At 37.5% G+C, this 16,918-nt stretch overlaps 1 protein-coding gene across 13 annotated transcripts in view; it reads right to left on the bottom strand.

Moving 5' to 3' along the window:
* Positions 1 to 16,918, bottom strand: part of LOC129780195 (tropomodulin) — a 139,348-nt gene that overhangs the window by 19,677 nt on the left and 102,753 nt on the right. For 7 of the 13 annotated variants that reach the window (XM_055788481.1, XM_055788561.1, XM_055788243.1 and 4 more), the window contains 6 exons: positions 8,047 to 8,199; positions 7,809 to 7,976; positions 7,399 to 7,743; positions 1,857 to 2,108; positions 1,632 to 1,779; positions 638 to 845 (listed from right to left, as the gene is read on the bottom strand). In XM_055788481.1, coding sequence (XP_055644456.1) covers positions 638 to 845; positions 1,632 to 1,779; positions 1,857 to 2,108; positions 7,399 to 7,743; positions 7,809 to 7,976; positions 8,047 to 8,199 — 1,274 coding nt within the window. Of the gene's footprint in view, positions 1 to 637; positions 846 to 1,157; positions 1,385 to 1,631; positions 1,780 to 1,856; positions 2,109 to 7,398; positions 7,744 to 7,808; positions 7,977 to 8,046; positions 8,200 to 16,918 lie in introns of all 13 variants that reach the window. The other 6 variants (XM_055788868.1, XM_055788950.1, XM_055789116.1 and 3 more) reach the window with 2 other exon arrangements.

The following is a 16,918-nucleotide window of genomic DNA, read 5'->3' as shown; positions in this document are numbered from 1 at the left end:
GAGTGTATGCTTGTGCCCTGGGTGTTTGAATGTTTGAATGACCGGCGTGTAGAACCGAAGGTATTTTTGATCGAACCAGGAACACACAAACCAAAAACCGTGTCACGGGGAAGGCATTGTGTTCACTATCTGTATACGTATCAGAAGAGGGTCAGTCAGTAGGGAATACGCAACGTAACAGTTACAAAAGCATGTCATTCCGAAAGCATTTCGAGCAGCTCGAGGACTATTTTTATTGTTGTTGCTGTTGTCTTGTTGCGAGAATCCTGTCCGGTGTCCGCTGAGAGGTGTTGAAGGTGTTGCGATTGTGAATTTGTACAGATGATGCGTCGGTTGGAACAAAAACAAAACAATGGTGTTGCACGTGAGAGATCGCTTGCAAATGATACATTCAAACATCTACGGTCAAAAGTTGTTAACTCACGATGTCGCCTGGCAAAATAAAAATACATTGATCTTCCGGAACGGGTTATCAGCCTTGCTTTCTTCTATTAAACTTGGTTAAAACTACTTGGTTTGGGTTGCAAAACTATCGAGCGAGTAAGTTGTTGTTGTTGCGTACAGGCTAAGCGAGAGAAATGTGCGCAAAGAAAACAAAGAGCGAAATCTCGCATCTCTCGTGACGCGCGATCATTACATATCCTCATCGTCGGACGGTGGCGGACGGATGACGACGTTGTCTGGATCCTCCTCGACGTCGTAGTCCTGTGGCACCTCACGCTCTTCTTCCTCCTCTTCCTCTTCCTCCTCGTCTTCCTCTTCGAGCTCCTCCATTGGTTCCTCGACAGGCCGCGGCCGGTAGAAGCTGCCGCGCGACGATCGACCCTCCCTCTTATCGACGCGGACTGAGGATGGTTATAATGCGAGTTTGTGAATAGGCACACACGCGCGTGAACACAATAGAGAGTGGGTTGTGTTACCAAAACATAGAGAGAAAGAGAAAGAGGCAAAACACATATACAGATAGAAACACATAGTAATCGTCGGTTAACACACGATCGGGGATGACTTTGGGGGATGAGATACAGAGACTTCCGCTTCCAACGAGCAACAGGATTACCACTTACACGAAGACTTATTCGACTGAGACTTGAACAATTCGTGAACCACTAACAAGTAGAGAGGGGACAGCTTTAGTCGCAGACAAACCTACATACCAATCAGACCTTGAAAGAGCAACCTTAGGATTCAACCACCGCGGCGTTGGTGTCAATTTCGAGATAGATTTCTGATTTTTGAATAACCACCACTTCTTCGGAAGTCGTAGTCGTCGCCGCCGCGGGGGGAATGCAAGGTTCTTTGGATTTGGACCGGTTCGAACGTTTCGGTGGAGGTACGTGCAGATAGCGATAATATGGAATTGGATGGCAGTGCTGCGGGTCATCTGCAACGTCGTCGATTTCAGAAAGGGGCAAACAAAAAAGAGCGTTAGAAGCCGTAAATTACCCACGCGTAATTTCACCATCACCAACACGTATTTCGGGACGCCCGCTAAAATAAAGCCCTTGTTATTAGGTGACCCCCGGGATTAGACCTAAACCAACGGGTATTTTTTTCAATTTAATGCTAATTTGAGACCCTGAAAAAAATCGAGTAAACGGATCCACCACGAGGGCAACAAAAGGACTCACTTCTATCGATATTGCGCTGGAGATGGGCGGCCACCCGGTGGCGCGCATCGTTGAACTCAAGGTGCAGGCCTAGCCGGAGCAGACTGGTATTCTTCTCTACCAGTTCGGTGATTTCCATTTCGATTTTGTTGCCCAGCACTTGCGATCGCTAAATAAGAAAAAAACAAGCTTGTCAAAACACTGGGCTCGGAGGGGACGAAGGAATCCAAGGAGTCGTCATCATACCTGGTTGGAGGCTCTGAACTCCTCGATGGTCATCTGGGTGAGCAGGGATTTGACCAGGGTTACGATCACGGGTGGACTGATGAAGTTGGTCTCCACGTTCAGGACACGCAGCGTGTGGTTGCGCTCGATGGCGGCCGCCAGCAGCAGGGCAGTACGATCGGTCAGGCCAACGTTGGTCAGCGAGAGAACCTCCAGGTGGGTGTTGCCCGGCAGTGCCTCGATCAGTCGCTCGAACTGCTCGTCGGAGATGCTCTGAGGGAAGAGGAAAAGTTCAAATAGTTGATAGAAGTCTCGAATAGCAAGAAAGTATTAGGTGTTTAGGTGTACCGGAAAGTTTCTTCGGTTGTACAACAGATGGCGTAACTTGATTATTATTCCAGTGAATAAAATTTCCAGACATTCGTTGGAAAGCTACTATCATTCCGCGTCTTTTTCAGTATATGTCAAAAAGTTGAAGCGTAAACAACCTAGTTTTTTGCTACCTCGAGTATGTCGAATTTCGTACCAACGAGAATGTTTCTGCGGGGGTAACACACATTACTTTAATATGAAGAAAAAAACTGCGGAAAGTCATTGCATTTTGGTGGAAGTTTATGGTGACCATGCTCCAACTGCAATCAAGGCGCAATAATGCTATTAATATGCATGGTAAATAATTTCGATGACGAAAAGACATTCGACATGGTCGTTCTTTCGTATCATATGACGAAACCATTTCCAACTTTGACCATTTTTCGTTGTTGGATTTGACAAGAAGTGTCATAAAAGGAGTTCTCTGTTTAAATCACGAACAAAATAAGTACTAATATGGAAAAATCCAATAAAATAGTTAATGTTATTAAAAATTTCAATCGTCATGGCTCCTATACAACACGACGATGACTTTTGATAGTTGCGTCGTTCACATGATGGACGAAGACTTTTATTTTATTTTCTCTTCTTCTTCGCTCGTGAAGTGAGAATGACTATTTCCAGTTATGATCAGAAATCGTCGTTTCTTACGGCCGCATGATTATCATCATCATTTGTGTGCATCATGACGATGACTCTTGCATGCTGCTTCGTCTGAAGAGATGACGATGACTTTCATTTCGTGTGACGAGAATGATTATTGGCTGCTATGACTCGATGTATTCCTATGTGATCGTCCGGGAAGAAAGGGGGCTTAGGGTAAGAAACAAGTTTCCGAGAAAAACGCGTTTAAAGTTTACACTTCGAAAACATCTGTTTTCAAGATTTCGTGTTGGATGAAATCTCTTCTGTGGTATGTTGTCACACTAGTGAACTAGTTTGAGCACAAAATATGTTTCAATCTTGCTTGTTTTTGTTACTTTGGGTGAATGTATCGACATTTCCATGGTGTATTATTCGGTTGTTTGAAGACGAAACATTTCTTATCACTTTCGGTTTTCACACTCGTGTTTTTGATTTTGACATCGCAAAGACGTGATTCAATTAATTTTATTCAATTTAAAATACTTTTCAGTCGTAATTTTGTTCTAAATAATTGTTACCGGTGTGCAGCGATGGATTCGTATGCGTCGTTGAAAGAATTTCAAAGTAAATTCGATGAGTATGAAACAATGTATCTTGCTTCGTATGAGAAAGAATTTGACGATTATATTTCTCCACCCGATGATAATTGTTTACTTTTGCTGGACGACTCCAATAACTATCTATCAAACCAACGTGTTACCGATTCCATTGGTATGCAAATCGTTAAAATCCGTTCGCAGCAAAAATAGTTATTAACGTTAACTTTATTTCATAAAAATGTGACCTGTTCTCTGATTTGGCACCCTTTTTGTGAGACGTAGCCCTTCGTCGAAAAATCATCGAATTTCTATGGACAATCCAAAGTAGATTCCCCCCTTATTAGTCCCACAGTAGGGCTTAATATTTTATTAAAACATTTTCCTTTACGATCCAAACATTTCTGCAAGCATTCGAGTCACATCAAAACTTTTTTTTTTTCATTCTACATGAGACTCATCCACTTCCGAAACGTCATCTCTAAATGCATCGACGGCTTCTTCTACTGATCATAATCGTTTTCCGTTTAAAGTCCGAGAGCAGAAAAAAATAAATTTAGTGCTAAAGGATCCAAAAGTTTTCTGAGTATTCGATTAGTCGGTCGTTAGATGAGATGTTTGATAGCTTGTGTTGTCTTTATGAACAGTGATCCAACAGCGCTTGTTTTCTATTTCTATTGTTTTCTATTATTTCACCAAAGACTTCGTTGTTGTGTACCGTTCTGAATTGACCTAAATCCGTGAGGGAGAGAAAAAAATCTTCACGCTCATGCGATGAAGGGCTAGACCAAAGAAAAAAATCACCTCTCGGGTGGCCCATGTAGCGCTCTCGCCTTGGGGCTCACGTAATCGCTAACAATAAAATAATATTTCTACGCCTAGCGTCTCATCGTTAGCGTTCTATTTATTTTGCTCAATTCTCGCTTGGGTTGAGTCATAAAACTCTGGCGCGCTTATCTTTTGGAAGCTAAGGAAAGATGGAAAGGAGACACAGATAGCTCCTTTTTGCTGGCATTGACAATGGTGGTAAATCAGAAAACAGGGCACGTTTTTTATGAAATAAAAGTAGTATATGCAACATTCGTTCTACGGACAATGTTGATATAGAAAATATTGTAATTTAAGCTGCACCCGTTTTCAATTGATTAACCCGTTTCCCGTTTTCAATTGATTATGATTTCACAGCATTCACGATACAGCTAGCGACTAGACGGCAGCGAGTATTTCCAAACGGCCTTGTTTAAGGCCGAGTGTTTGCTTTAGTTTCCCAAATTGGTCTTTTTTCCAGAATGGAAGAATACACGTCGCCCACACTGGTGCAATTATGCTTAGAGGAGGGCCGCGTCTGTTTTAATGCCGTTTGGTGTAGAGTGGTTCTGTATTTTTGAACCGCATCATTTCTGTACTTGTATAAATATTGTGCTCGCCCTGGCCAATTTTCTATTTCGCTACCGTGTAAGCGTGAAGTAAACATAGTACAGTGCTTGCATTGACGAGCAAAGACAAACCAGATGAGAAATATTAAATAGGACGTTCTGTGTCGTTTTTTGTACCCTTACGTGGAGATTGGTAGTGTGTGATTCCATCAAACGTACGAATTGCTGATTCTATGCGTTATCAAATAGATACCGATGGTAGGGAACAACCATGTAATCGCCTCTGGCCACATTGTGTCCAGCTCGAAAAAATATTCGCGATGCCCACGTGTATTGTTCTTGCGAAAACAAGAATGAATGATGAATCATTCACCTTCAACAGCTCCTACAAAACCACGCAAACCCATTAACCCTTTTCAGAGCTATCAAAACTTTCGATTTAAAAAAAAATCGATGCGTTCTAAAATAATGTCCGGTCAGCCTATAACTTCAGTGCCAATCACCGACATCAAGAAGATGACTCCACCTGTATTTTACCTATCAGACTCAACAACTCATGAGCCAGGGCAACAGTATTTTACTTCCCGTTCGAAAGAAGACGTAACCAGAGATTTTTCGCCTCAGAAAATCCCAACGACGCCAGCTGGGATTAAAACCAGGCCGGTCGGATTGTGAGGCTGTTCACGAACCACACAACCACTGGCGCCGTCAAGCGCGTGATGATGATGTTTTGAATTATGTAGGCTTCATCAGACTCTCTGACTTCCTCATTTCATTCGCCTCTAGTTTAAAAAAGGCCATCAATTAATTTTCGAGAATTCGAGCATTGTTCCCGGGTTGAAAGGGGCTTCAAAGTGTGTCGCATTTAATCCGGAAGGGAAAAATGTATTTTTCAGCTGTGAGAGCTGCGTTCTCTGGTGGAAAACTGAAGGTGAAAATTCGTTCCGCAGCGGTTGCTGTTGACGCCGCCACCCTACCTCACACCCTATTCAGTTTGAATTTTCTGTTGCCGTTCTAAATCCATATTTGAGCATTGTTTTAAGAAGCGTTGGGAATGTAATTTTGCTAAGAGATGCTGTAAGAGTACTTCGGTATTCAGTAAGTTCAATGTTTCAGTACATTTTAATTCTGAGAGTTAATTTGAAAATCTGCTTCGCAAAACATTCGCTCAGTGAAAGCATTTATACATCGGTCAGTTCTGCCAAATGTTTGTATTAGAGAGTTTCATTCTTGAATTTCGAGAATGATTGTTTCTCACCGGTTATGATCTCATAGTCCTACGTTAACTATGCGGTCGTCTCTTGGATATTACCCTTCATTTCGGCCCACAACACCATGACTAACATGTATTTGTGGCCCCTTGGAATAAAGGTTGAGTACCACTGGTTTAATGTGCTCCCTTGGCCGAGTGGTTAGCGTCATAACTAACATGCCGGGTGTTCGGGTTCGATTCCCGTTCTGGTCGGGGGAATTTTTCGTCAAAGAAATTTCCTCCGACTTGCACTGTGATCACGCGTATTCTAGAGCTTTCCACTCAGAATGCATTCAAGGCGTGTTATTTGGCATAGAAATCTCAACTAAGTACTAATAAAAATGACGCAAGTAATACTACGTTGAGACGGCGAAGTTCCTCTAGGAACGTTAGTGCCATTGAAGAAGAAGACCACTGGTTTAAAGTCAATGTAAGTTGGTCAATATATTCTTGTTTTGAAATTCATCGTCGAAACTAGTAATATATAATAGCATGAAAATAATCTAGACAATTGTCAAGTGTAAATTATACTGGTCATGATGAAATAATTGTGACACTCGTAAAATATTAGAATATCTTCGAAATATGTCTTCCATTTAGTTTTCTTCTTCATATTTTCTCCAAATATTTGTTTTGATAATTTCAATCACTCGATGAATCTATTAGCACCAGTGTTGAAAAAAATCATTTTCGCTGAGCTCAAATGCATAGATTTTCGGACTAGGTTGCATCGAAAACCTATACATTCCAAACGAAAATCCAAATGACAGATCCATACATCCAGTGATTATGAGCAAATGAACTTTTGTTTTTCAATATGTTTTGAAGTTTATTTTTCCAACCAGTGCCATTTTCATCTTGATTATTCAAGATGCCAGAATTGAATTTCATTTTAGCCAAATGAATATCAGCTGTGGTTTACTTTTAACCCGAGGCAGCTGTGTGCGGTTGGTTTTTATTTATGCCAATGTTACCGTCTTGCTAAATACAATCCTTCGTGATTTCTTGCAAAGTTCGTTTCATCGAACTCTGGGGTTTTTGTTCTCTAAATGGTCCAGCCTGACTATTTTTTTTATTTTTGAATTTTGGCTCAAAATCAATGCCAGTACGAATATCGTTTCGAATCTGATGAATATCAACAAATTGATATTCAAAGTATAAATAACAGCGAAGTTATGAACCCCACGCAATGCCGCACTCATTCATTATAGTAAATTTGTTCAGGCATCAGCGATATGAACAAAATGAACTCGTTTGTTATTGTTATCAATATAATGAGGACAGTGTGTTTCAAGCTGAAAAAAGTCATTTACACTGAAATAAAATCAGATTCGTTACTCGTGAATATTTGTTGATATTCTAAGACACTGATTAGCACCCACCTTAATATTGTTAAAATTCACGTCCACCAGTTTGCTGTCGTCGTCCTTGATCTTCTTGATCGCCTCCTCCGGGTCGGTGCTGTTCGGTGCCTCCGCCGGAAACACCTTCTGGATGGAGGACTTCGTGATGCCATCCCAGCCCAGCCCGATCGGCTGGCCCTTGTTGAGCAGCGAGGCGTGATACTGGTCCTGATTCATCATCGAGTGAAAGCCGAGGATGGCCGCCAAATCGATGATCTCCTCCTGGGTCGCATCCGACAGGGCCTGCTCGTACTCGTCTCCCAGATCGATCGCGATCTGCTCCTCGGCATCCTGCATCTTCTTCTCCTGCGGGGGCGGAATCCACTGCAAATCGGTGATGATGATGTTAGTCATCAATCAGTGGCGGGCACAACAACAGCAAATCTTACCTTTTTGCCACGAACTGTGCCAGGCACAAATGGTTCCAACTCCGGCCGGTCCGGAGTCTCCAGCGCCTGTTTGTTGATGTGATCTATGAGCTTCTTTCTGTTCAGCGGACCGGTTGGTTCCTTGGTGCACTCGTAGTTGGTTCTCTGGCTGGGAGGCAGGAAGGAATCCTACGGATATAAAATAGGGTCAATGATTTACTCCCACGAGAAGCAAACAAACGAAGGGGAGCTAACTCACATCCGGATCGACCTCTTTGGCAAGCATGGTAATTTCTTCCGGCGAGAGCTGCGCCAGAAGCTCATCCACGTCGATATCATCGTAAGCGCCGAGGTCTTTGCCGTACAGCTTTGCAGGAGTTGTGATGGTTTTGGCAGTGGTTGAGGATGAAGTCTGGAAAGAATGGAAGGAAAAAGAAAAGTGTCAGTTATTTGGATTACTCGAGCGACAGGTTGCGGCTCGCGTAATGATTGGTTTGGCATGGTGCGAAATAATTGTGTGCACGTAACGTAGGAAATTTACTCGGGCGTAAAATTACCCACAAAAAGTGCATTGCTTTTCGCGCCTTTTCCTATTGGCGCGTGATTGTGGTTCCCGTAATGGATCCATACACGAGGATTTGTTTAATAATTATGGCGTCGTTATGCCGTGGCTTATGCAATACGACTGTCATAATGATATGTTCGAAATGCCTCACACGATTGGATGGGAGAGCTCTCCTCAAAGCTTTATCTTCTCGCAAAGGCCCGGGCATTTGAGTGATGCAGAGACACAGTGGAAGTGAAGGATGGGTCAAACACGAAGGACAAATGAATTGCAATAAATCTTAATGCCTAAAATAGACACTCATTGCCGCCGCTTGAAGCGCTTCCTGATGGTACTTTCAACGGATCGCCGTAAGTTACAACGGCCCCGGGCAACGGCGAGAGTTAATAACCCTGCGAGTGATCATTCCCGCACACACACACACACACTCTCAACTTGCACGCCAACTGTAGCGTATTCGCGTAAAATGCACATTCATATTTAGAAGGTTAGGTTCCTGCGGAACGCGAGTGCATTACTATCGACAATTAATTATTATTTCTTCTGAAGTTACCCGGGGACCCTTATAGGGGGACATGCGAAATGATGATTGATAGCCTGAAGAGACAGCCTAATCCTAAAGGCGAACCCGTTCTCCCCATTGATTACCATAACATCTCTCTCTCCCTCGGAGTCGAATCACCACTTTCGATTTCGTGATTCGCAATGGGCAAATTGCATCTTGCCCGCGGAGATACCGTTTTCCCCACTTTGGAAACAGACACACACACGCACGCAGTAGCGGACCGGTAAGGCTAATGAGATCAAACAGGTTGTTATTACACCGTCTGGCCATCGGCGAGGTACACCACCTGTTGGAAGGGTTCCGACGACGGCGGCGACCACGGTAGACACGGCGGTGGTCACCGCTCTGCGCATACCCGCCAGCAGCATCGGAATGACGCGGTTTCAACAGCCCTCTGGGCAAATAGATTAGTCGTTCGATGAGACACACATGGTGACGAGTGCGCCAAATGGTGATCGCGAGTGATTGCGAAACAATTCTCATCGCACTTCGTATTCTGCTGGAGATCATTTAGGAATGTAGCCAGTTCTTGGAGTTGAAGAATGCTGCCTCTGGCTGACTGCCTTAATGGTCTGTTGTGCCTTGGAAGCTTGGAATTACAAATATGTTACAAGGTTGTGGTGCAACATCGAGTCGAGAATAAATATGATGACGTCTAATGAAGTTTTGATGATCTTCATTGATGGAATGTAGCTTTTGACTCCACGAAGCTTTTCATCAGTTTATGTATACATATTTATGAACAATCAAAACAGCTGCATAATATAAGTTCGTCTCTGGTAATACTTTTTGATATTTTTTTTTATCAAACAAACTTCAAACGAAACAATTGTTCTCTATAGGGCTTCTTATCGACCTGTTCCCATCAGCTCATTTTGGTAATACCCAATTATACGGAGCTAGTATTTTTGAAGCGCATCAAGCTCTCGCTATTGACGCGAACTTTCTTGTTTCATTTTTGCTAAATCTGCTTGAATAATGTGACCCTATATGAACCAATTAATTTTATTTACTGAAGGTTTTACAGAATTGGGAATGGTAACAACATCAATGTTACATTTAGAAATACCGGACAAACCGGCCGTTGAATTGGAATTAGTTTAGAGAAAATGTGCTAGTAAATTAAATTATTGGAATATAAAACGGTCGTGAACTGTAACCTGATAAGACGAAAAATTTAAATATCAACTTTAGAGTTTTTGAACTTTTCAAGGAAATTTCTATATTTGAAAAAGTAAACCTTTTTTCTATTTTTCTGCTTTTCAGTTTTTGAATTTTTCATGTTTACATCTGTACACTTTTATATTTTTTTATATTTTAATTTTGAAATTTTTACATTTCAATGTATCAACATTTCATCATTTCCATATTTTTATAATTATATTTTAAATTTTAAAAATTTACACACTGTTATAATGTAATATTTTCGCATTTTAACATTTTCACATTTCGCAAGTTTTTATTTTCAAAACATATGAGTTCCTGATTTTTTTTTAAATTTCCAGATCATGAACTTTTTGATTGTTCGTTCTTACTTTTAGAATTTTAAATTTAAAAAATTCTAATTTAAAATGAAAATTAAAATGAGTGTTTAAATTTTTTGAATTTCTAACATTATTATTTTTTTTAATATTTCTCAATCTATTTCTTCTAATTTTGCCATTCTTTATTTTTTTTAAGAAATTCTTAAATTATAAAAAAATTTGAATACGAAACTTTTTCAAATTTTGATTTTTCTCGATGTTTAGATTTTCCAATTTATCAATTTTCAAAATTTTTCAATTTTTATATTTTTGAAGTTGTGAATTTTTTTCTCTATTTTTATTGAAATTATTGAAATTTGTAAATTTTTACATTCATTATTAAAATTATTTCTCATTTTTTTTAACTTTGCCGTTCTTAATATTTTGAAATCCGTTAAGCTAATTTTTGCTATTCAAGAATTGTTGAGTTTTTAAAACGTTTAATAACAAACTCTTTTATTTTGAAAATTTTCAACAACAATCTTTCACAAATTTATCAATGCTTTGATTTTCCAATTTACCAATTGCTCAATAAATCCTTTTTTCAACTTTTAATTTTTTTATTTTTCAATTCAATTTTTTCTATTATTTCAATATAGTTGTTACAAAATTTTGAATAAACTTTTTTTTAATTTCGAATTTTCTCGATGTTTTAATTTTACAATTCATAATTTTTTAATTTATCAATTTTCCAAAGTTTTCAATTTTTTTTAACTTTGTCGTTCTTAAATTTTTGAATTCGTTAATTAATTTTTTTTTATTCAATAAAAATTTGAATTTTTAAAATTTTCCAATAACAAACTTTTTTTTATTTTGTAAATTTCCACTAACAAACTTTTTCAAATTTATCAATGTTTTAATTTTTTTATTTTACCAATTGTTTAATAAATTCATTTTTGAACTTTTTTTTCCACTTTTTCGAAAATTTCATCTTTATTAAATATTTTTTTTTAGATTTGAGTTCTTGCATTTTTGATATTTTAAATTTCACAATTTTTCAAATTTTGCACTCTATGAATTTTTGAAATTTGAAGTGTTTTTTTTTTTGATTAATTATTATCTAAATTTCAAATTCTGAACTTTGCCGTTCTTGAAACTTTAAAATTTTTTAAATTATGGATAGTTTTCCAAAAATGGTTTTTTCTTTTAATGCTTTTAATTTTTTTTTAATTTTAAAATTTCTAATTTTTCTGAATTTGATCTTTAAATGATCTTTAAAAACTTGAAATTTTTAATCATTTTTTTTTATTCTTTATGTTTTGATTTTTTAACTTTGAAGTGAAGCCGTAGCCCGAGTGACGAATTAGCCTAAAGGTTACAAGTCACTATAATACAATAAAATCTTCAATTCATCCATTCTTCGAATTCTTCAATTTTTTAGTTCTTCAATTTATTAATTCTTCAGTTCTTCAATTCTTCAATTTTTCTTTTTAACTTTCAAGTTTTCTATATTTTCAGAATTTTCTGTTTTCAGATTGTTTAATTTTTAGGTTTTTCAAGTGGATTAAATTTTTTAGGCTGTGAATTTTAATTTTTTTCGGTTTCTAAATTTCTAATTTCTAATTTTTCCCCTAATTTTGAAATTTTTACATTAATTTATTCCTTTTTTAAAATTATTTTAAAACAATTAGGTTAAAACCATTCTTAAACTTTTTAATTTGTAAATTAATTTTCTCCATTCAATTTTGAAAATTTTCGGTAACAAACTTTTATTTTTAAATTTTCAATTTATCAATGTTTAAAAATTGTACAATCAAACTTCATGAATTTTATGAATTTGATTTTTTTTTCAAATCATTTCCTTTATTTCCACATTTCTTTGCAATTCTTATATTACCATTATTTTTAAAATTTTGAATGCATTTTTAAATTTTTGAAAATTCTATCTTTCATAAATTTTACATTTATAATTCGATCAATCTATTATTTAACTTTACATTTATTTTAAATTTTCGATTTTTCAATTGTTTTTCAATTCAATTTCACATTTTTTCAAGTTTAGCACTTTATAAATTTTCGAATGTTTAATGTTTTGATATTTTCAATTGTTATCATTTCTGAATTACAAATTCCAAAGTCTGCAGTCCTTAAAACTTTTGAATTTCCAAATTTATGAATAGTTTTCCAAAAATCGTTTTTTTTTCAATTTCATGTTTTTACACACATTTTTTTTTAATTTTTATTATTAGAATCTATATATTTTTTTTAGTTTTAAAATTTTCCAATTTTTAAATTTAGCGATTTTTTTATCAATCCATTTTTAAACAAACAGTTTTTCTTTAATTTGTCTTTTTTTTTTAATCCATTTTTTTATTTTGGAATTTTTCAGTTTTAAAAATCAGATTCTGAACTTCATAAATCTTGAAATCTTCAATTCTTCAGTCCTGCATTTCTTCATTCCTTCAATTCTTCATTTCTTCAGTTCGATTCTTCATTTCTTCAATTCTTCAATTTTTCAATGCAATGCAACTAGAAAATAATTCTTCAATTGTTCAATTCTTCAGTTCTTCAATCAATCACTCTTTTTAATTTCAAATTTTTTTATTCAATTCTTCGAATCTTCAACTTTTTAATACTTCAATTTTTTTAGCTAATTCTTCATTTTTTAAATTTATATTTAACTATTAAGTTATCTGAACATGAAATTATTGGGCTGGTGCCAATATTCGAACCAGATAGTGGTTATCAGTTTTACAATTTAAAATTTTATAATCTTCTTGTTTAGAATTCATCAAATTAAAAATTTGATGGAATTCTTTTCGTAAGTTTGTGATTTTTAAACTTTTACCTTTTTAAAAAAAGGTAAAAGAAGATGAAGTCCATTTTTTTTGCAAGGATCGAAATTGGAACTGTTATTTTTGTTCAATTAGAGTGACATTTTTCTCTCAATTGTTTTTTTTAGGAGTATAGGTCGGACTCGATTATCCGGAGTATTTTATTTTTGATTTTCGGAAATTTTGAATAATTTGTATAATAATTCTATATTGAATAGCTAATATGGATATCAAATGAAAGGGCTTGACTAGTAGAATGCAGTTATTTATGAAAAATGAAAATCCAAGATGGCGGCCAATACAAAATAACGGATTACGTATTTTCTCAGAACCCCATCAATATGGGTATCAAATGAAAGGGCTTGACTAGTAGAACACAGTTATTTATGAAAAATCTAAACCCAAAATGGCCACATATATTTTTTTTTCAAAACCTCATTAATATGGGTATCAAAAGAAAGTTCTCGACTAGCAGAACATAGCAGATAATGAAAAATCCAATTCCAAGATGGCCGCAGTCCCCAAACAACTAATTATTTTTTAAATAGTTTCATTCAGCTTGACCTGTTTCTATGTATGTTTGCATGTTTGTAGGGTTGTTCCACATTAATAGAAAATTGAGCTCTTTCCTGTTGAACGGTTGATCTGAAATTTGGAACATACATTTAATTCTACTGTCATTATAAAACTGCGTATTCCATGATCTTGAAAATCCAAGATGGCGACCGCTACAAAAAGAAAACTGCGTATGTTTCATAATGACACCAGAGATAAAGATATGTTCCAAATTTCAGATCAAACGGTCAACAGGAAGGGGGTTAAATTTCTATTAATGTGGTTCAGCGCTACAGACAAAGTTACCAAGTCACAAACATACAAACGGGTCAACATAGATAAAACCGTTTAATAAATAAGTGCAAATCATAATTATATTACGTTTACCGAGAGAAAATTAGTTTTTTTTATGACTCGACTCTCCGGAGGATTCGATTATCCGGAGTGAAAAAAAAATCAATACTTCGGATAATCGAGTCCGACCCGTATATCCTTGGGGTAGAATAAGTGACAGAGTAAACTGTTTTACAATAGCTTGAATTCAATATTTCGGAACATAGAATAGTTTAGCTTAATTTTGGAACATTAACCCGAAGATAAATTCGTGAGAATTTCATTAAACTGAATTCCACATTTACCCGAATGACGAAGAAGGAAACAAATATGTTCAGACAAAATAAATAAACGCAAAAAAAAAACAAAGTTGCATTCGCAGATTGTACAACCTTCTCAATATCTTCTTTATGTCGCAAGTTGGCAAAGCGTTGGATTTTAATAGAGCACAGGAACACGACGACAGTCCTCGGATGACTCAAAACTATCTCGAGCGTTCAATGCGAACAGTATTCGTGTTACGATAAATAGAAGAATGAGCAAATATAATTTGCTCAAAGTATTATGCTTCGAGCCTATTACTTCTAGCGTAAGTCATCGACGACAACGGAGGTGATGTAAATTTATTATTTTTGTCGGCCTGTCAACGGGTCCAAACCACACAGCGCGCATACACTTCGCGTGCAGCGAGATAAACTCGGTGAAAGTAAATTATCGACGCCATATGCTGTGTCAAATATTGGATGCGATAATTTTCTCCTCTCTTCAGGATTATGTTGTGCACAACAAGAAAGCACGCGCTTTCAGTGTTTCTCTTACATCCACATTATTTTGTTTTTGTTTTCAATCAATATGATTACTAGCGATCGTATCGGGAAATTGAAATTGTCGGAAGTAGACCGATCACAAGCTGAAGAAGGTCCATTATGGCGATCCACACTTCCGAAGAAAAAGGCGCCGATATCTGATTGCATGCATAAATTGCTAAATAAGAGAAGCTGCGCACTTCCAAACGACGCGTGACATTGACCAATCCCATCGACGCTGGACAACACAATACACGATATGCTAACGAAGGTATTAAAAGAACCATCAAAAGTCGATTGCGTCATGCGCTGCTGAATCTGAGATGAACGCGCGGAAGGCAGGAAATCAACGTCGCTTCACAGAAGGCACAGAAGCAAGAAAAAAAAACCCTTCCGATGAAAGATCTATCCGGCGAAGGTCACCCCGACTAATGGCTGGCTGCATGCATTTTTCTAAGCAAATTATTGCCTCAACTCCGTTGTGGGCTCTCTCATGCATGCTGAACTTCAATTTCAATGTCGGATTAGGTTTGCTGCTTCTGCTGGAAATTGGAGCAATTTTCGACTGTGTGTGATGAAGATCATCTACAAGGGTAGAATAGGTAATGACAAGCTCCAGATAGACCGTAAGCGATCTACGCAGAAAGTGTGGTTTTATGGCTGGATATGCAATAATTTGGAAGTGGAAAATACCATCATTCACTTATTTCATTAATTTTAGCGTATAAAATCATAGTAGACATTTATTAGCCGAATATGTTAATTTGTTTACATCATGGCGTCATCGAAACAAGCGCGTCACGAATTGATCCGGCATGCTCGCAATAAAAATTTCGAACCATCCGCTCTTGAGTTTAGCGAATTGTTGAATTACCCCAAAGTCTCGGTGTGTGATATGGAGAACGTTCGACTTTCGACAGAAAACCCAAACTTTTCTGGACTGATTTGGCAAGCTGTCACTATTCAAATTCTACCAAACAATGGTGCAACGACAATGTCGCCACCCTCGTTTCCAAGGAATGGAGTTTGCCAAATACCCCGCAGCTTCACCTCAGGCGATTAGCTGTAATATTTGGTTCATTAGTAACATTTGAAGATCGACTATAATTTTCTGCATAGTAGTAGATGTCCACTAAAATAGTTAGAATCAGTCAAGTCACCATTACTTTCGGGCGGCGATGGTCTCATATCTCGTTCAATTGTTTACCTATCGAACTTTACTTCGAAAGGCGCTAGAATTTTAGAAACTTATGACGACAGAGCCTGCACGAATCCAGGTCCAATGATAGCTGGAAAACTTCCGCATCAACTTGTTCTTGACGGGGTTTCCAGTGTGGGACCTAGCGTTGTCATGAAGGAGAATAACTTTGTACCTATCACTCGCCATTGCTGGTCTGTTTTCGCAGTAGCAAAGGTTAGTATTCATTTTTTGAATCAACGTCATAGACGATTTTAGTGGTTCATAAAACAGCACTTCTCGCTGATCATCCCTCCAAATGCAAAGCATTACACCACTATATCGTGGGCGTGGATGTTCCGTTTCGACTGCGACGATGCTGGTTGTTCTAAGTCTGCTTATTACCCTGTGTTTGTGATTGATCTACGTTTCGTCACCAATGCGCCACAGAAAACTTTTTTCCTGGCTAACAGTGAAAGTGATTCTGAAATGGTGGTGGATTTGGATCTGAGAACTTTTTTTACAATAGAAAATGATTCAAATTGACGAAAACTGGAAGCATCCCCATTTCTCTTACAACCGTTCTGTGTACTTTTGTGCGTTCCTATCCAGGCAGTTACTGACGAGCAACGAGGGAATCCAACGAGAAGAGAATATTCGCTACTTAAACTTCATCTTTACACAACTATTACGCTGTGGCATAGTGCACCTTCGCCGCGAATTTTTTTTCAGTCTCGTTCAACACTCGAAGCAACGAACATCGCTGTTTGTTTCGCGTCATCATAAAGACGCGACCGCAATCGACACATGGTAATGTTATCATGAAGTTTGAC

Source organism: Toxorhynchites rutilus, chromosome 1 (genome assembly GCF_029784135.1).
Source record: "Toxorhynchites rutilus septentrionalis strain SRP chromosome 1, ASM2978413v1, whole genome shotgun sequence".
NCBI classification, from domain to species: Eukaryota; Metazoa; Arthropoda; class Insecta; order Diptera; family Culicidae; genus Toxorhynchites; species Toxorhynchites rutilus.
This window is presented reverse-complemented; position numbering and strand designations above follow the sequence as displayed.